Source organism: Prorops nasuta, unplaced genomic scaffold (assembly GCF_024137725.1).
Source record: "Prorops nasuta isolate Cenicafe-Biocafe unplaced genomic scaffold, Cenicafe_Pnas_1.2 PNAS00033, whole genome shotgun sequence".
Classification (NCBI taxonomy): domain Eukaryota; kingdom Metazoa; phylum Arthropoda; class Insecta; order Hymenoptera; family Bethylidae; genus Prorops; species Prorops nasuta.
The window spans coordinates 2,679,302-2,691,692 of NW_027116830.1; the positions used below are offsets into that span (position 1 = coordinate 2,679,302).

The 12,391-nt window shown below is 37.0% G+C and overlaps 4 protein-coding genes across 6 annotated transcripts; 1 reads left to right on the top strand and 3 right to left on the bottom strand.

Moving 5' to 3' along the window:
- Positions 1-41: 41 nt before the first annotated feature.
- Cpsf73 (cleavage and polyadenylation specificity factor 73) lies at positions 42-3,187 on the bottom strand. 2 transcript variants are annotated; one of them, XM_066743759.1, is made up of 2 exons: positions 276-3,187; positions 42-179 (listed from the first exon to the last, which is right to left on the bottom strand). In XM_066743759.1, exon 1 carries the CDS (start codon positions 3,068-3,070, stop codon positions 1,010-1,012), a length of 2,061 nt encoding a protein of 686 aa, XP_066599856.1. In that variant the 5' UTR covers positions 3,071-3,187; the 3' UTR covers positions 42-179; positions 276-1,009. The 2 variants fall into 2 exon arrangements, with proteins under 2 accessions (XP_066599856.1, XP_066599857.1); XM_066743760.1 differs by having other exon boundaries at positions 111-2,794; positions 2,950-3,079.
- A 317-nt stretch (positions 3,188-3,504) lies between these two features.
- LOC136783365 (man(5)GlcNAc(2)-PP-dolichol translocation protein RFT1) lies at positions 3,505-6,304 on the top strand. The gene is made up of 8 exons (XM_066743468.1): positions 3,505-3,893; positions 3,977-4,179; positions 4,267-4,453; positions 4,555-4,842; positions 4,905-5,036; positions 5,116-5,247; positions 5,322-5,822; positions 5,903-6,304. The coding sequence occupies exons 1-8, from the start codon at positions 3,834-3,836 to the stop codon at positions 6,059-6,061; spliced, it is 1,662 nt and encodes a 553-aa protein (XP_066599565.1). The 5' UTR covers positions 3,505-3,833; the 3' UTR covers positions 6,062-6,304.
- Lamtor5 (Late endosomal/lysosomal adaptor, MAPK and MTOR activator 5) lies at positions 6,090-6,959 on the bottom strand. 2 transcript variants are annotated; one of them, XM_066743470.1, is made up of 4 exons: positions 6,769-6,959; positions 6,628-6,689; positions 6,365-6,479; positions 6,090-6,294 (listed from the first exon to the last, which is right to left on the bottom strand). In XM_066743470.1, the coding sequence occupies exons 1-4, from the start codon at positions 6,801-6,803 to the stop codon at positions 6,276-6,278; spliced, it is 231 nt and encodes a 76-aa protein (XP_066599567.1). In that variant the 5' UTR covers positions 6,804-6,959; the 3' UTR covers positions 6,090-6,275. The 2 variants fall into 2 exon arrangements, with proteins under 2 accessions (XP_066599567.1, XP_066599566.1); XM_066743469.1 differs by having other exon boundaries at positions 6,090-6,275; positions 6,769-6,953.
- Positions 6,960-7,418: 459 nt separating this feature from the next.
- Positions 7,419-8,823, bottom strand: Pglym78 (phosphoglyceromutase 78). The gene is made up of 3 exons (XM_066743227.1): positions 8,615-8,823; positions 7,896-8,393; positions 7,419-7,827 (listed from the first exon to the last, which is right to left on the bottom strand). The coding sequence occupies exons 1-3, from the start codon at positions 8,712-8,714 to the stop codon at positions 7,661-7,663; spliced, it is 765 nt and encodes a 254-aa protein (XP_066599324.1). The 5' UTR covers positions 8,715-8,823; the 3' UTR covers positions 7,419-7,660.
- Positions 8,824-12,391: the final 3,568 nt, after the last annotated feature.

A 12,391-nucleotide genomic window follows, 5' to 3' on the forward strand; every position in this document is an offset into this window, starting at 1 on the left:
CCTTTCAAACGTATTCATCAATTTTTAAGCGGTTCTAGCAAATGCATTTCATTAATATCTTATTGCGAGGTGTGTACCCAGTATTTACGCGTGCGGCGCGTGGCGAACGGTCTCGCGGTGTCACACAAAAGCAGTACTGCGTATATCACATCCTCTTTTATACATCCTTTTCCTCAGCTCTGTAAATATATATATATATATATAGGTTTACGAGGATAATGTCGTCTCTCTACGAATGTTTTAACTCTTGCAAATAATTCTTAACATACACCCACCGTATCTCACCTACATACACCTGCAGCTATAGTATATACCCATCTCTCCAAACCGGCCGAGCCGACCGAGGGCCGGTGGCCATCGAGCCGAGATATCTTGCGCAGGAAAAATGCTGCACATATTTTAAATTTAAAGATCATCATTCGAGTGTTCATTTATTCAAATTTAACAAGACACAATGGTTGACCAATCATCCCCCGACATTTAGAAAATTAATTGCATAGGTCAGCAAAATCACACGAGACACGGATGTATTTGAAAGTGTCTGGAGAATTATTGTTACATATGTATGTCAACGATTATATATATATATATATATATATATGTGAGATAAGAGAAGATGGTGCAAAGAGAGCAGGCATATGAATATCACACGAGATGAAATCTGGACAAATGTTTCGGATCTCAATTAGACGTGTGCAGAAATCCCGTGCAGTTTTTCTCACATTAATTATTATTATAATGATGGATAAATATTTGACTTTACCACGGAGCATCGAACGTTTAAACACACAAAACTTGTACAATACCTGCTTAAGTGGGATCGTCCAAAATAGGACAAAAAAATTAAATTAGCTCAACAAATTTCATCGGATTGTGCCTTTTTTATTACATTTTTTTTAAAACATTTTACACGTGAAAACACGATTCTTATCCAACTCGTACAACTTATAATTTTGGTTTTTATACAAGAAACTTTTGTATATATTATTTTTACCCTAATTCTCTTATTTTACACAATATCATATGGAGGTGCTAATGAAAGATGTAATTTCGTAACGGCTGTTTGTACTATTTGTTGGAAAGTTTCATCATCCTTGCTGGTTACTTCCAAATTTAATAAATCTATGTGTGCTTTCTTTCCGTCAACTGCAACATAAAGTTTTTCTCCTTTAAATATTTTTGGCACGGAATCTTCTCCGAACATTTCTTGCAGCATTTCGATAAGGCATTCCTTGAAATGCATCCTATCCATCTTTGTCGGTGCGCTAAGCATTTTTGGAGTTTCATCCATTGTTTCGGCTTGTAATATTGCTGTTAATACTGAATCGGCGTACATATCATTCACTGGTGTTGCAATCCATTCCATCGTTACTATTTTTCCATCGACCGTAACATCTATATTTTTAAAAACTTTTATCTTTTTTTCATCCACTATTTCCAAAACACCAGCGATTTGTGTTAACAAGTGTTTCAGAACGGATAACGATGCTGAAAAATATATACTTAATTTTTGAATAACTTGGCTCATACTCATGTCTGTGTACTTTGACAAATCGGAAGGTGTTAACATATGGTAATTGAAGTTTCTTTTAACTAATACTCCCGATAATTTTTGTCCCGATCTTGGAGTTTCCACAGCCAACGTACCCATAACTTTTGCTGTTTTCTCTCCTTTGAAATATAATTCTACGGCAACTGTATTTCTCGGATTATGTATTTCCATTACGGTACTAGGATCATCTTCATACTCACGCTGTAAAGCCGCTTTTAATCTTCCCATCTCATTTTGCTCCCCATGCACAAGAACTACGTGCGGAGGTTTTAAAGTTCTAATAAACTCCGATGTTTGTTGATAATCCGTATGAGCGGAGAATGAAATGTAATCTACCGACATTTTTAGTGGCAATTTTTGCCCCGACATTGTCACAATTTCTTCGGGCTCGGATAAAATGGTTTTTGCTAATGTTCCTTCTACGCAATAACCAGCAATTATCACACCATTTTTAGCATCTATGCACCAGGACTCGAATAATTCTCTGGATAAACCGCTTTGCATCATCCCAGGCGAAGCCATTATTACACATGGCCCAATATCTTCAAAGTGATCGATACCTTTTAAATTTGAAATGTGTTTAAAGACAAATGGATTATTTATTGCTATCTGCCTTCGTATCTTGTCATTCATAGCATTAACGTAAGTTTGATATACCGCCATGCACTTTTTAGCTAAAGATGATGCATAATATATAGGGATTTCGTGCAACTCTGGATGCTGACTCCAATATTCGTCTAATATAAGAAGCAATTCTTGCGCTCTGCCTAAAGCAAATACAGGAATAAGACACCTTCCTCCTCTATTTACAATTTCATGAACTAAATTTGTAAAACGTCCTTCGCGATCTTCTCTTTTCTCATGTATATGAGTACCATAAGTGGATTCGGTAATTAAAACATCAGGGTGAATGTTCGGTATTTCAGCCGCCATCAAATGTCTATCTTCTTGACGACTAAAGTCTCCCGTATAGAGTATTTTTACACCGGCAATCTCGATCATGAACATTGCAGCACCAAGCACATGACCTGCGTTATATGCCCAAAATTTAATGCCAAATACATCTTTCTCTTCATGGAAGTTTATAGTCTCTATCTTATCCATACTGGTTTCTAAATCGGATTCAGTGTAGAGCATTTGCTCGGTAGCAATATTGCTAACTTTGATGTAATCCGATAATAACCATCTATATATTGCTTTCGTAGCATGAGTCATAAAGCAACGTCCTTTGAAGCTAGTCTTCTGTAAAAACCAAGGAAGAGCTCCGGAATGATCCAAATGAAAATGCGAAATTAATAATAGATCTATCTCATCTGCTTCTACGAGATCAACAAATGGCAGAGCATCCATACCAGACAGACCAGGATGAATGCCACAATCCAGCATTATCTTTTTACCTTTAAATTCCAGCATAATACATGATCTGCCTACTTCTTGCCCAGCACCAAGAGGCCTTATCAATAATAGATCACTTTCTTCGGCAGGCACTTGTGTCTCGAGTTTTCGTTTAGAAGCCATTTTTAAAAATAATATATAATGTTCAGACTTGGAAAGTTCGAAACCGGCGAAACATGTGTATTATTGTATTTGTGTGTATGTAACATATACAAACAACCTCTATTCTGACCTGACCTAGCTCTCTCTTAAATTGAATGATCGAATAAATTATACACTTATATATCGATATTTTTAGTTCGATTTTGACACCTATCGATACGAGGTGCTCTTCGTCCCCACTCTCCCCACCACCAAAGTGTGTGTCCAAAAGTCCAAAGTGCCCAAACGACCAATAAGGTGACTTTCGACTAGAGGGAATTTAAGGGAAGCTAGGGAGTTTGTTCTGATTCTGAATCGAAGAACCTCAAGTTAATTATGCTATATTATATGTCATACACAGACTGTAGTTACATGCATACGTAGAGAACACACTTCGCGAGCGAGTTGCGACACACGCAGCTGTCAAGATCAAAATTCGTCTGCTAGCGGTATGCTGCGCTTGCACAAAATAAGAAAATTGGTTTCGTTTCGTTATATGACGTAATTGCGATTTATTTTAAAGATATGGCACAATTTATATCTGTATCTTTTAAATTTCCGTGAACTTTAATTTCCAATTATCGCTATTTTTGCCAGAGAGCAAAAATGCGAAATATTAAAAATCCGGTTGGATCTATATTAAAAATATTTCGAAGCCTTAGTGTAAATTTAAAATTGTTTGAAATAAATTTTGGCAAGTGTTGCGAAAGATAGATGAATCTAAAGACGTAAAGTACTGAAAAAAATGTCACCAAACATATTGAAAAGCAGCTTGCAAAATGCTTCCTTTAATATAGTATTTCAGGTATCAGAATAATTTCCAGTTTATAGATAATAGACATGGGAAAGAAAAATGATTTTATATATTGCTTATGTTTCAATTTACAGATATTTTGCCGTGCTGTTACCTTTGTCTTAAATGTTTTTGTAGTTCGTCATGTAGGCCAAGCTATTTTAGGAGTTATTAATGTCAGACTATTATTACTGGAATCAATGATATTGTTCTTGTCCAGAGAACCATTTATGAAAGCTTGCCTAACCAATACAGCAGAACATAATTGGGCTCAAGTGGTCAATATACTTTGGCTAACGTTAGTGACTTGTAGAACGCGTTAATCTGATATTTTTCAGGTCTTATAAATTAACATCTATGATAATATATTTTTAATATTATACAGTGTCCCAATATGTATTATAATGTCTACGATATTTGGATACATTTGGCTGTTCGTTCTTTCAACAACAGAAGTGTTACCGCCATATTATACATTTGCGGTATGGGCTGTTGCCTTATCATGCATAATTGAGATGACATCTTTGATTATTGAGCTTGTTGCCAGTGCATTTTTATTCGTGAGGCTTAAAGTAAGATAATTATGGCTCTGCTATCAAATGAATTTTTCTTATTTTTTCTAATATTAGAGTTCAATATTTAATTCCTTATTCCTCTTTGTTTTTTTTTTCAGGTAATCCTGGATACACTACGAATTGCAATACGTACTTTGACATTTGTTCCTTTAATACTGTACCATCCAGAAAACGCTTTATTTGCATTTGGCATAGCACAATTAGTAGCGGCAATATTTTATACTTTAAGTCACTATATATATTTTCATTACTATATAAAAAAGTTAGGTAGGGATAAACACAAAAGGAGAATGTCAATTAAAGATAAATCTAATGAATATGTCGTGAGAGAGTTTCCATTTCAAACTATTAAACAATTTTTACCTGGACAGCTTAAAAATGATAGTGTACGTATTTGGTTTCATGTGAATTTTTTTCCTTTGTATTTAATAATGGTATTATATTATAGGAAGCTTTCCTAGATAATAAATTAAAACTGCTCACTTGGAGCTTCTTCAAACAAGGAATCTTGAAACAAATTTTAACCGAAGGAGAGAGGTTAATTATGACAGTTGTGCCATTACTAACATTTACGGAACAGGTAAATCTTCATAGGGCATTAATTAGAAAGTTTGAATAATATAAGTGATAAATATTTACCAAATACTTTTCATGCAAAGGGTACATACGAAGTTGTCAATAACTTAGGCTCTTTAGCAGCAAGATTCGTTTTCCGTCCGATAGAAGATAGTGGATATTTTTATTTCACACAAATGGTGGAGAGGGACAAACCAGTTAATAGTCAAGATTTGGTAAATGCGGATAAGTTTTAAAATTAATTAGCAATCATTTAAATTTGACTAATGCATAATCAATTCTTCTATAGAGAAGGGTGGAAGAAAGTGCAAATGTTTTAAAGCACATGTGCTCAACCGTGACGTCAATTGGTTTAATTGTCCTAGTATTTGGGCAATCATATGCTAGTACACTACTCTGGTTGTACGGAGGTACAACATTTTCCACAGATTTGCCGATATTATTAATGAGAGCACATTGCTTAGCGATATTGTTACTGGGAATAAATGGTGTGACAGAATGTTACACTAATGCAACTGCCGATAGAGCAACGATCAACAGAAGTAATGTCATTATGGTGTATGAGTCAGTAGCATTTCTAGGTGCATCATATTTATTCGTCACTTGGTTTGGACCAGTTGGCTTTATTTTGGGCAATTGCGTAAATATGATATTGAGAATTATGCACTCGTCAAGCTTTATTAATAAGAGATACGGCGATAGCCTTTATCGACCATTAAAAGGATTAGTTCCAAAGCCCATGTTTTCTGCAGCGCTATTCGCTTCGGCTTTAATTACCAATCTGTCGCATGTAAATTAAACCTATATTAATGAATACGCAAAGATTTGTGTAATTCGTCGATATATCTCACATTATTGGTTTTATTTTAGGTTTACTTTTTTCCGGAGAGCAAGTTAATACATTTGCTCATTGGACTAATCATGTTCATTCTTGTAATTGTCTGCTGGATTTATGAACATTACGACCTAATTCAACTATGTGGCAATAAATGGTACGAACAGAGAGGTAAACAGAAAAAGACTAAATAAAATAATATTAAACACACTGGCAAAAATATCGATTGTACAAACGGTCTATTTTATCAAAGATTACTTCCATAATTTCAAATTCTAATTGTAATAGTATATTGATTTTGTATTTAGTTTAAATAAGGTTGTGACAAAACTATTTTGAGCATATCATTCAACAATATTTTTGTATACAGCACCGATAACTGGCCCCTGACGATGTATAATGCACTGTCTATAACAATAAAATGAAGCTATTAAAAATTGATTTTTTTTTATTAAATGTTATTAATATTAAAACTTGGAGCAGAGTTATGCAATTACTTGGTTTCATTTTGAAGTGATATTATCGGGGATGGTAACCTAGGCTCTAATTTTCCTACTAAATCGGAAATAGCTGCTATAATACCTGCGCTATCACTCGACGCGTCTCCTTTTGCTAAAATTTTTAACAATTCTTTTTTTAACAGTTCATTTCAAAGGTTTTCTAAGAAGGGTAAAAACCAGTGTACACGAGATCCCTTAGAAAAATCTTGAGTACACCCCTGGTTCATTTTGTCAAATTTATTATAAAATCTTAAGGTAACCTGCTAAACAAAGTCCTGCGTGATCCGATAAAAGGCAGCCAATAGTATCTTCTCTTGTATTTCTGATAAAATGGAAAGTAATTGAAATAAATTCCAATACACAAGAGGATATTAAATAACATAACCTTGAAATATGCTTACATCTCATCTAAAGTTTTTTCTAAATTACGTTCCATTATTTTGATTCTATCTAGAAACGTATATAATTGAATGCGTAATATTCGGATAGAGAGAAAAATGAACCCACTGATGTTAATTACTGCCAATCGTCAGTGAGGCGGCCATTCGAACCTCGGCTGTGTCACTAAAACTATATCCCTCCCCCACCCCCCTGATCCGACTGACCAAAGGAATAAGCCTAGAATTTACAGCAAAAGCACAATTTAACTCATAGATATGCATTTCTGTTCCACTCTGTGCTTTGTTGAAAAAAAAAAAAACAAATTAAATTCTTGGCATCACAACTGATCATCGCGTCAGTACCCGCGTATTCTTAACGAAAATTGAATGACACCTATAGATACATATATCATTGCACACCACTATATCTACATTGTTAACTTTGGCCTATAGCGATAACAAAATTTGTCGTTAAAAGCTACAGAAATTGTCGTCCTGTAGGTCAGTGCCTGGCACTGTTGGTTGGCTCCTATTCACCAAATAAATATAAGCAATTATGCTTATTTTCTGCTCCAATAGTAAAGGCTTAAAGATTTTTCGTGCATACGGTTAAATTTAAAATTCTTAATCTTACGAATGAAATCTTAAGAGCAAATAAAAATATTTGCAAACTTGAGTAACTCTTTTTATTCAACTTGTCACATCTTTAAACTGACTCTGTGATTAAATTACCTTTTTTTTTTTACACAATAAATAATTTGTTAAAATTGCTGTTCTATGTTTATAATTTTTTGTTGCTCGGCATTTTTATATATTCTACTTATAATTTACAATTATGCATAACAAAAATTAAATATAATATTCATTAAAATAGTTATTTTAATTTAATCGAAACACAAATTTTTGGGTTCATTTATTTGGCTTTTCCTTGTGCAGCAACTGCAGCTATAGCAGCTTTTACAGTATCTTCGTCGCCTAAAAATTTCATGGACACGATAGGTTTGAAGTTTTCATCCAGTTCATAAACAAATGGAATACCAGTTGGTAAATTAAGGCCCATAATTTGTTCATTAGACAGCTCTGTGAAAAATGAGTTATAATCTGAGATAGTTGTCGAATCAAAAAGTGTTTAAGGAGTATGTACTTACGATCAAGATGTTTAACAATACCACGTAAGCTGTTCCCATGGGCAGCAATGATAATTCTCTTGCCTTCCTTTAATTGTGGAATAATGGTATCATTCCAATATGGTAAAGTTCTATCGATCGTTAACTTCAAGGATTCAAATTTAGGGAATTCTTCAGGTTTTGGTCCTTCCGCATATCTAGCATCTTTTACAATTGTTTCATAATACTTGTGATCAGTTTCCATAGGCGGCGGAGGAATATCAAATGATCTTCTCCAAATCTGAACTTGTTCTTCTCCATATTTAGCAGCAGTTTCTGCTTTATTCATACCAGTTAATCCACCATAATGACGTTCATTCAAACGCCATGTCTTACAAACTGGCAAATTTTCTTGACCGATTTCCTTCAAAATAGCTTTTAAAGTTTCTTGGGCTCGTGTTAATACAGAAGTATGAGCGACATCGAAGGTTAATCCTTCTTTCTTAAGGGCCTGTCCAGCAGAAACAGCTTCCTTCTTGCCTAAAGTTTAAAGAGACTAAGTATTAAAATAAATGTATCATGGAACAAATAAGCTATTATTGAAAACAAATTGGGTCTAATATTGACAGATATTAAATTCAGTATGCATTAGCAGTTGAATTTACTAGTAGAATATTATTTATAGAAAATAACAAAAAAGCGTCTGGGACCCATGACCTTTTCACCTTCATCTGTAATTTCAACAAATCTATCTGCCTTACCTTTTTCTGATAGATTGGCGTCGAACCATCCGCAAAACAGGTTTAATTGATTCCACTCGCTTTCCCCATGACGAACCATAACAATTCTGTATTTGGCCATTTTTTCTATAAAATTTTATTGAAGAGAGATTAGCAACGACGATAATGCAGGAGATACGAAACGATACATCTCGATACAATCCACCAGGCGACAGTCGTGGGTTTAATATTTATTGAGAGAGGGTTGGCGCGCGCTGGCAAGCAATCATGGCGGCATCCAGTGTTACCACAACAGCGAACTACATAAGTTGGCAACTCTGTTAAAAGACAAGACTGCGGTGAAACGTTCGCAAATACAATACTGGAAACCTAAGAAATTGAAGCCAAAATAGCAGATTTCCTGTTTGGAAACTCGAAGATACTGTGAACTACATAAGTTGTTTACGTAAAGTTATTGTCTATTTAGAATGATCACTGCTTTTTTGGCTTCTTAGGTTTCCAGTCTTGAATTTGCGAACGTTTCACCAACTCTATCAGTCGGTAGAAGTTGCTTCGCAAGGCTGCCAACTCGACCATTTCCATTTTTTTTTCTTTTTGGGAATGCTGTTTTCCACTTTACAACGGCCCACTATGCTGTACCACTCCGGGATTCACTGGATGTGTTCGTTTATGTACGGCGTCCCTTGATGCATTTTGGAATTGGGGTTTTTTAGGGTGGTTCCTCGCTCGATACATTTCAGAAGACGTTCAAAGAAATATATGCTAACTCGAGTTAATGATGGGATCCAAAGTTCCTAAATGCAACAATGGACGTTATATACGTAGGCCATTGTACTGTAACGTCAGGTCTTCTTTGCCCGTCTTTATTGATCGATATCAGGGCGCCAGTTGGGTGGCCAACACGTGAGTTTTTTGACTCCCCGGCAATGCATTTGGATGCTCGAGGGGCATACATCTATTACCCACATTTAGGTGGGAACATATGGTATCATTGGCAAGCATAGTTTGCCGTCCGCGCAATCCTATGGGAGGGAACCACACCAACGCCTTTGCAGAATTGACTATGTATTAGTCGGTATCCGGTGCAAGCTGGCCACATTCCACGGATTTACTGAGTGCTGCGTCGCGTGCTCGGACACATTAGTTCCATGGTAGCGTTTCGACTGCCTGCTTACATACAGCGAGACTTTCGGGGAGCGTGATTGGTCCGAGACAAGGTTTGGTCCGGCGGACTTTTTTTTTTTTTTTTCTTTTTTGTTTGGGAGGGACTAGTTTCTTTGCTTGGAGGGGGGTTTGTTTTTCTCGGAGAGCGCTTTTCTTGGCAAAGGAGCACAAACTGTAAGGGCGTTCTAGTGATATAATGAAATAACGCTACTGTAGCCTTTTTTTTTTTTTTTTAAACATTGTGGTCCATATTGTTGAAATAATTTATGATTATTTTAGAAGAATAATTATATTTTATGTTCTGGTATTTAGAATAGTGTGTAATAGTCGTAGAGTGCAAACGCTTGGTAAAATGTTGAACTAAAAGGGTCTGTTTGCCTATGTTGTAAAAAAAAAAAAGAGATAAATGTTTCTTAGATCTTTATTAATAACATTTAAATTGTTGCTATATTTTGGAGAAATTTGTTTTACAAGAAATGTCGTTCTGAGAGGATTTTTTTTTTTTTTGCATAAGAAGCAATGTTAATTTTTAAAGAGATTATTCTGTTTGGCTTTGTAGGACTTAAAAAAAAAAAAATTTTATTCAGGAGTTGTAGCATTTTTTTTTACAAAAAAAAGAAAAAAAATATATATAAAAAAAGAGATTTTATTCCGAAAATGTAACCTAACCGGTTAGGCAACTGGTTAGGCTGAGGTTAGGATGCTGGTTAGGCTGAGGTTAGGTTGCTGGTTAGGCGAAGGTTAGGTGGACCCGTTTTTCGCCTCTATAAGGCGCGCGATGACCTAACTGACCTAACCGATGGTTCTGATCATGTTTTGGGTGCGCGATACACCCTAACCGGCTAGGTCACCTAACGCCCCTAACCAGACCTAATCGGTTAGACCAAGCCAAGGATTTTAAGCCGCCGAAGGCGGCCTATTCCATGGAAATCTATGGTTAGGTCGACCTAACCGGTTAGGCCAAGGCAAGGATTTTAAGCCGCCGAAGGCGGCCTATTCTTTGGAAATCTATGGTTAGGCCTAGGGAAGTGTTTTAAGCCGCCGAAGGCGGCCTATTTCTTGAAATTCTATGGTTAGGGGACCTAACCGGTTAGACCAAGGCAAGTGTTTAAAGCCGCCGAAGGCGGCCTATTCTTTGAAATTCTATGGTTAAGTTTTGGCAAGTGTCTTAAGCCGCCGAAGGCGGCCTATTCTATGGGAATCGATGGTTAAGCCTAGGCAAGTGTTTTAAGCCGCCGTAGGCGGCCTATTCCATGGAAATCTCTGGTTAGGTGACCTAACTGGTTAGGCCAAGTCAAGGATTTTAAGCCGCCGAAGGCGGCCTATTCCTTGGAAATCCATGGTTAGGTTGACCTAATCGGTTAGGCCAAGTCAAGTGTTTTAAGCCGCCGAAGGCGGCCTATTCTATGGGAATCTATGGTTAGGCTTTGGCAAGTGTTTTAAGCCGCCGAAGGCGGCCTATTCCATGGGAATCGATGGTTAGGTGACCTAACTGGTTAGATCTAAGGAAATTTTGATTAAATTCAATCTCTTGGAGGGGGGTTTGGTATGCAATGGGCCGCCTTCGGCGGCTTAAAATACTTGACTATGCTTAATTAAAGGATTTTAATGGAATAGGCCGCCAACGGCGGCTTAAAACACTTCCCTAGGCTTAATTTATCAATTTTAATGGAATAGGCCGCCTTCGGCGGCTTAAAATACTTCCCTAGGCCTAACCGGTTAGATCGATCTAACCTTAGATTCCCATGGAATAGGCCGCCTTCGGCGGCTTAAAACACTTGAATAGGCCTAACTGGTTAGGTTTAATACTGTTATAAGATATTTTAACCTAATTACCTAACCGGTTAGGTTTAACACTGTTATAAGCTATTTTAACCTATCTATCTAACCGGTTAGGTTTATATAGCTTTATTTTTAAGCGATTGAGACCTAACACCCTAACCACCTAACCGGCTAGGGGGTGTTAGGGTGTTAGGGTGTTAGGGTGTTAGGGTGTTAGGGTGTTAGGGTGTTAGGGTGTTAGGGTGTTAGGGTGTTAGGGTGTTAGGGTGTTAGGGTGTTAGGGTGTTAGGGTGTTAGGGTGTTAGGGTGTTAGGGTGTTAGGGTGTTAGGGTGTTAGGGTGTTAGGGTGTTAGGGTGTTAGGGTGTTAGGGTGTTAGGGTGTTAGGGTGTTAGGGTGTTAGGGTGTTAGGGTGTTAGGGTGTTAGGGTGTTAGGGTGTTAGGGTGTTAGGGTGTTAGGGTGTTAGGGTGTTAGGGTGTTAGGGTGTTAGGGTGTTAGGGTGTTAGGGTGTTAGGGTGTTAGGGTGTTAGGGTGTTAGGGTGTTAGGGTGTTAGGGTGTTAGGGTGTTAGGGTGTTAGGGTGTTAGGGTGTTAGGGTGTTAGGGTGTTAGGGTGTTAGGGTGTTAGGGTGTTAGGGTGTTAGGGTGTTAGGGTGTTAGGGTGTTAGGGTGTTAGGGTGTTAGGGTGTTAGGGTGTTAGGGTGTTAGGGTGTTAGGGTGTTAGGGTGTTAGGGTGTTAGGGTGTTAGGGTGTTAGGGTGTTAGGGTGTTAGGGTGTTAGGGTGTTAGGGTGTTAGGGTGTTAGGGTGTTAGGGTGTTAGGGTGTTAGGGTGTTAGGGTGTTAGGGTGTTAGGGT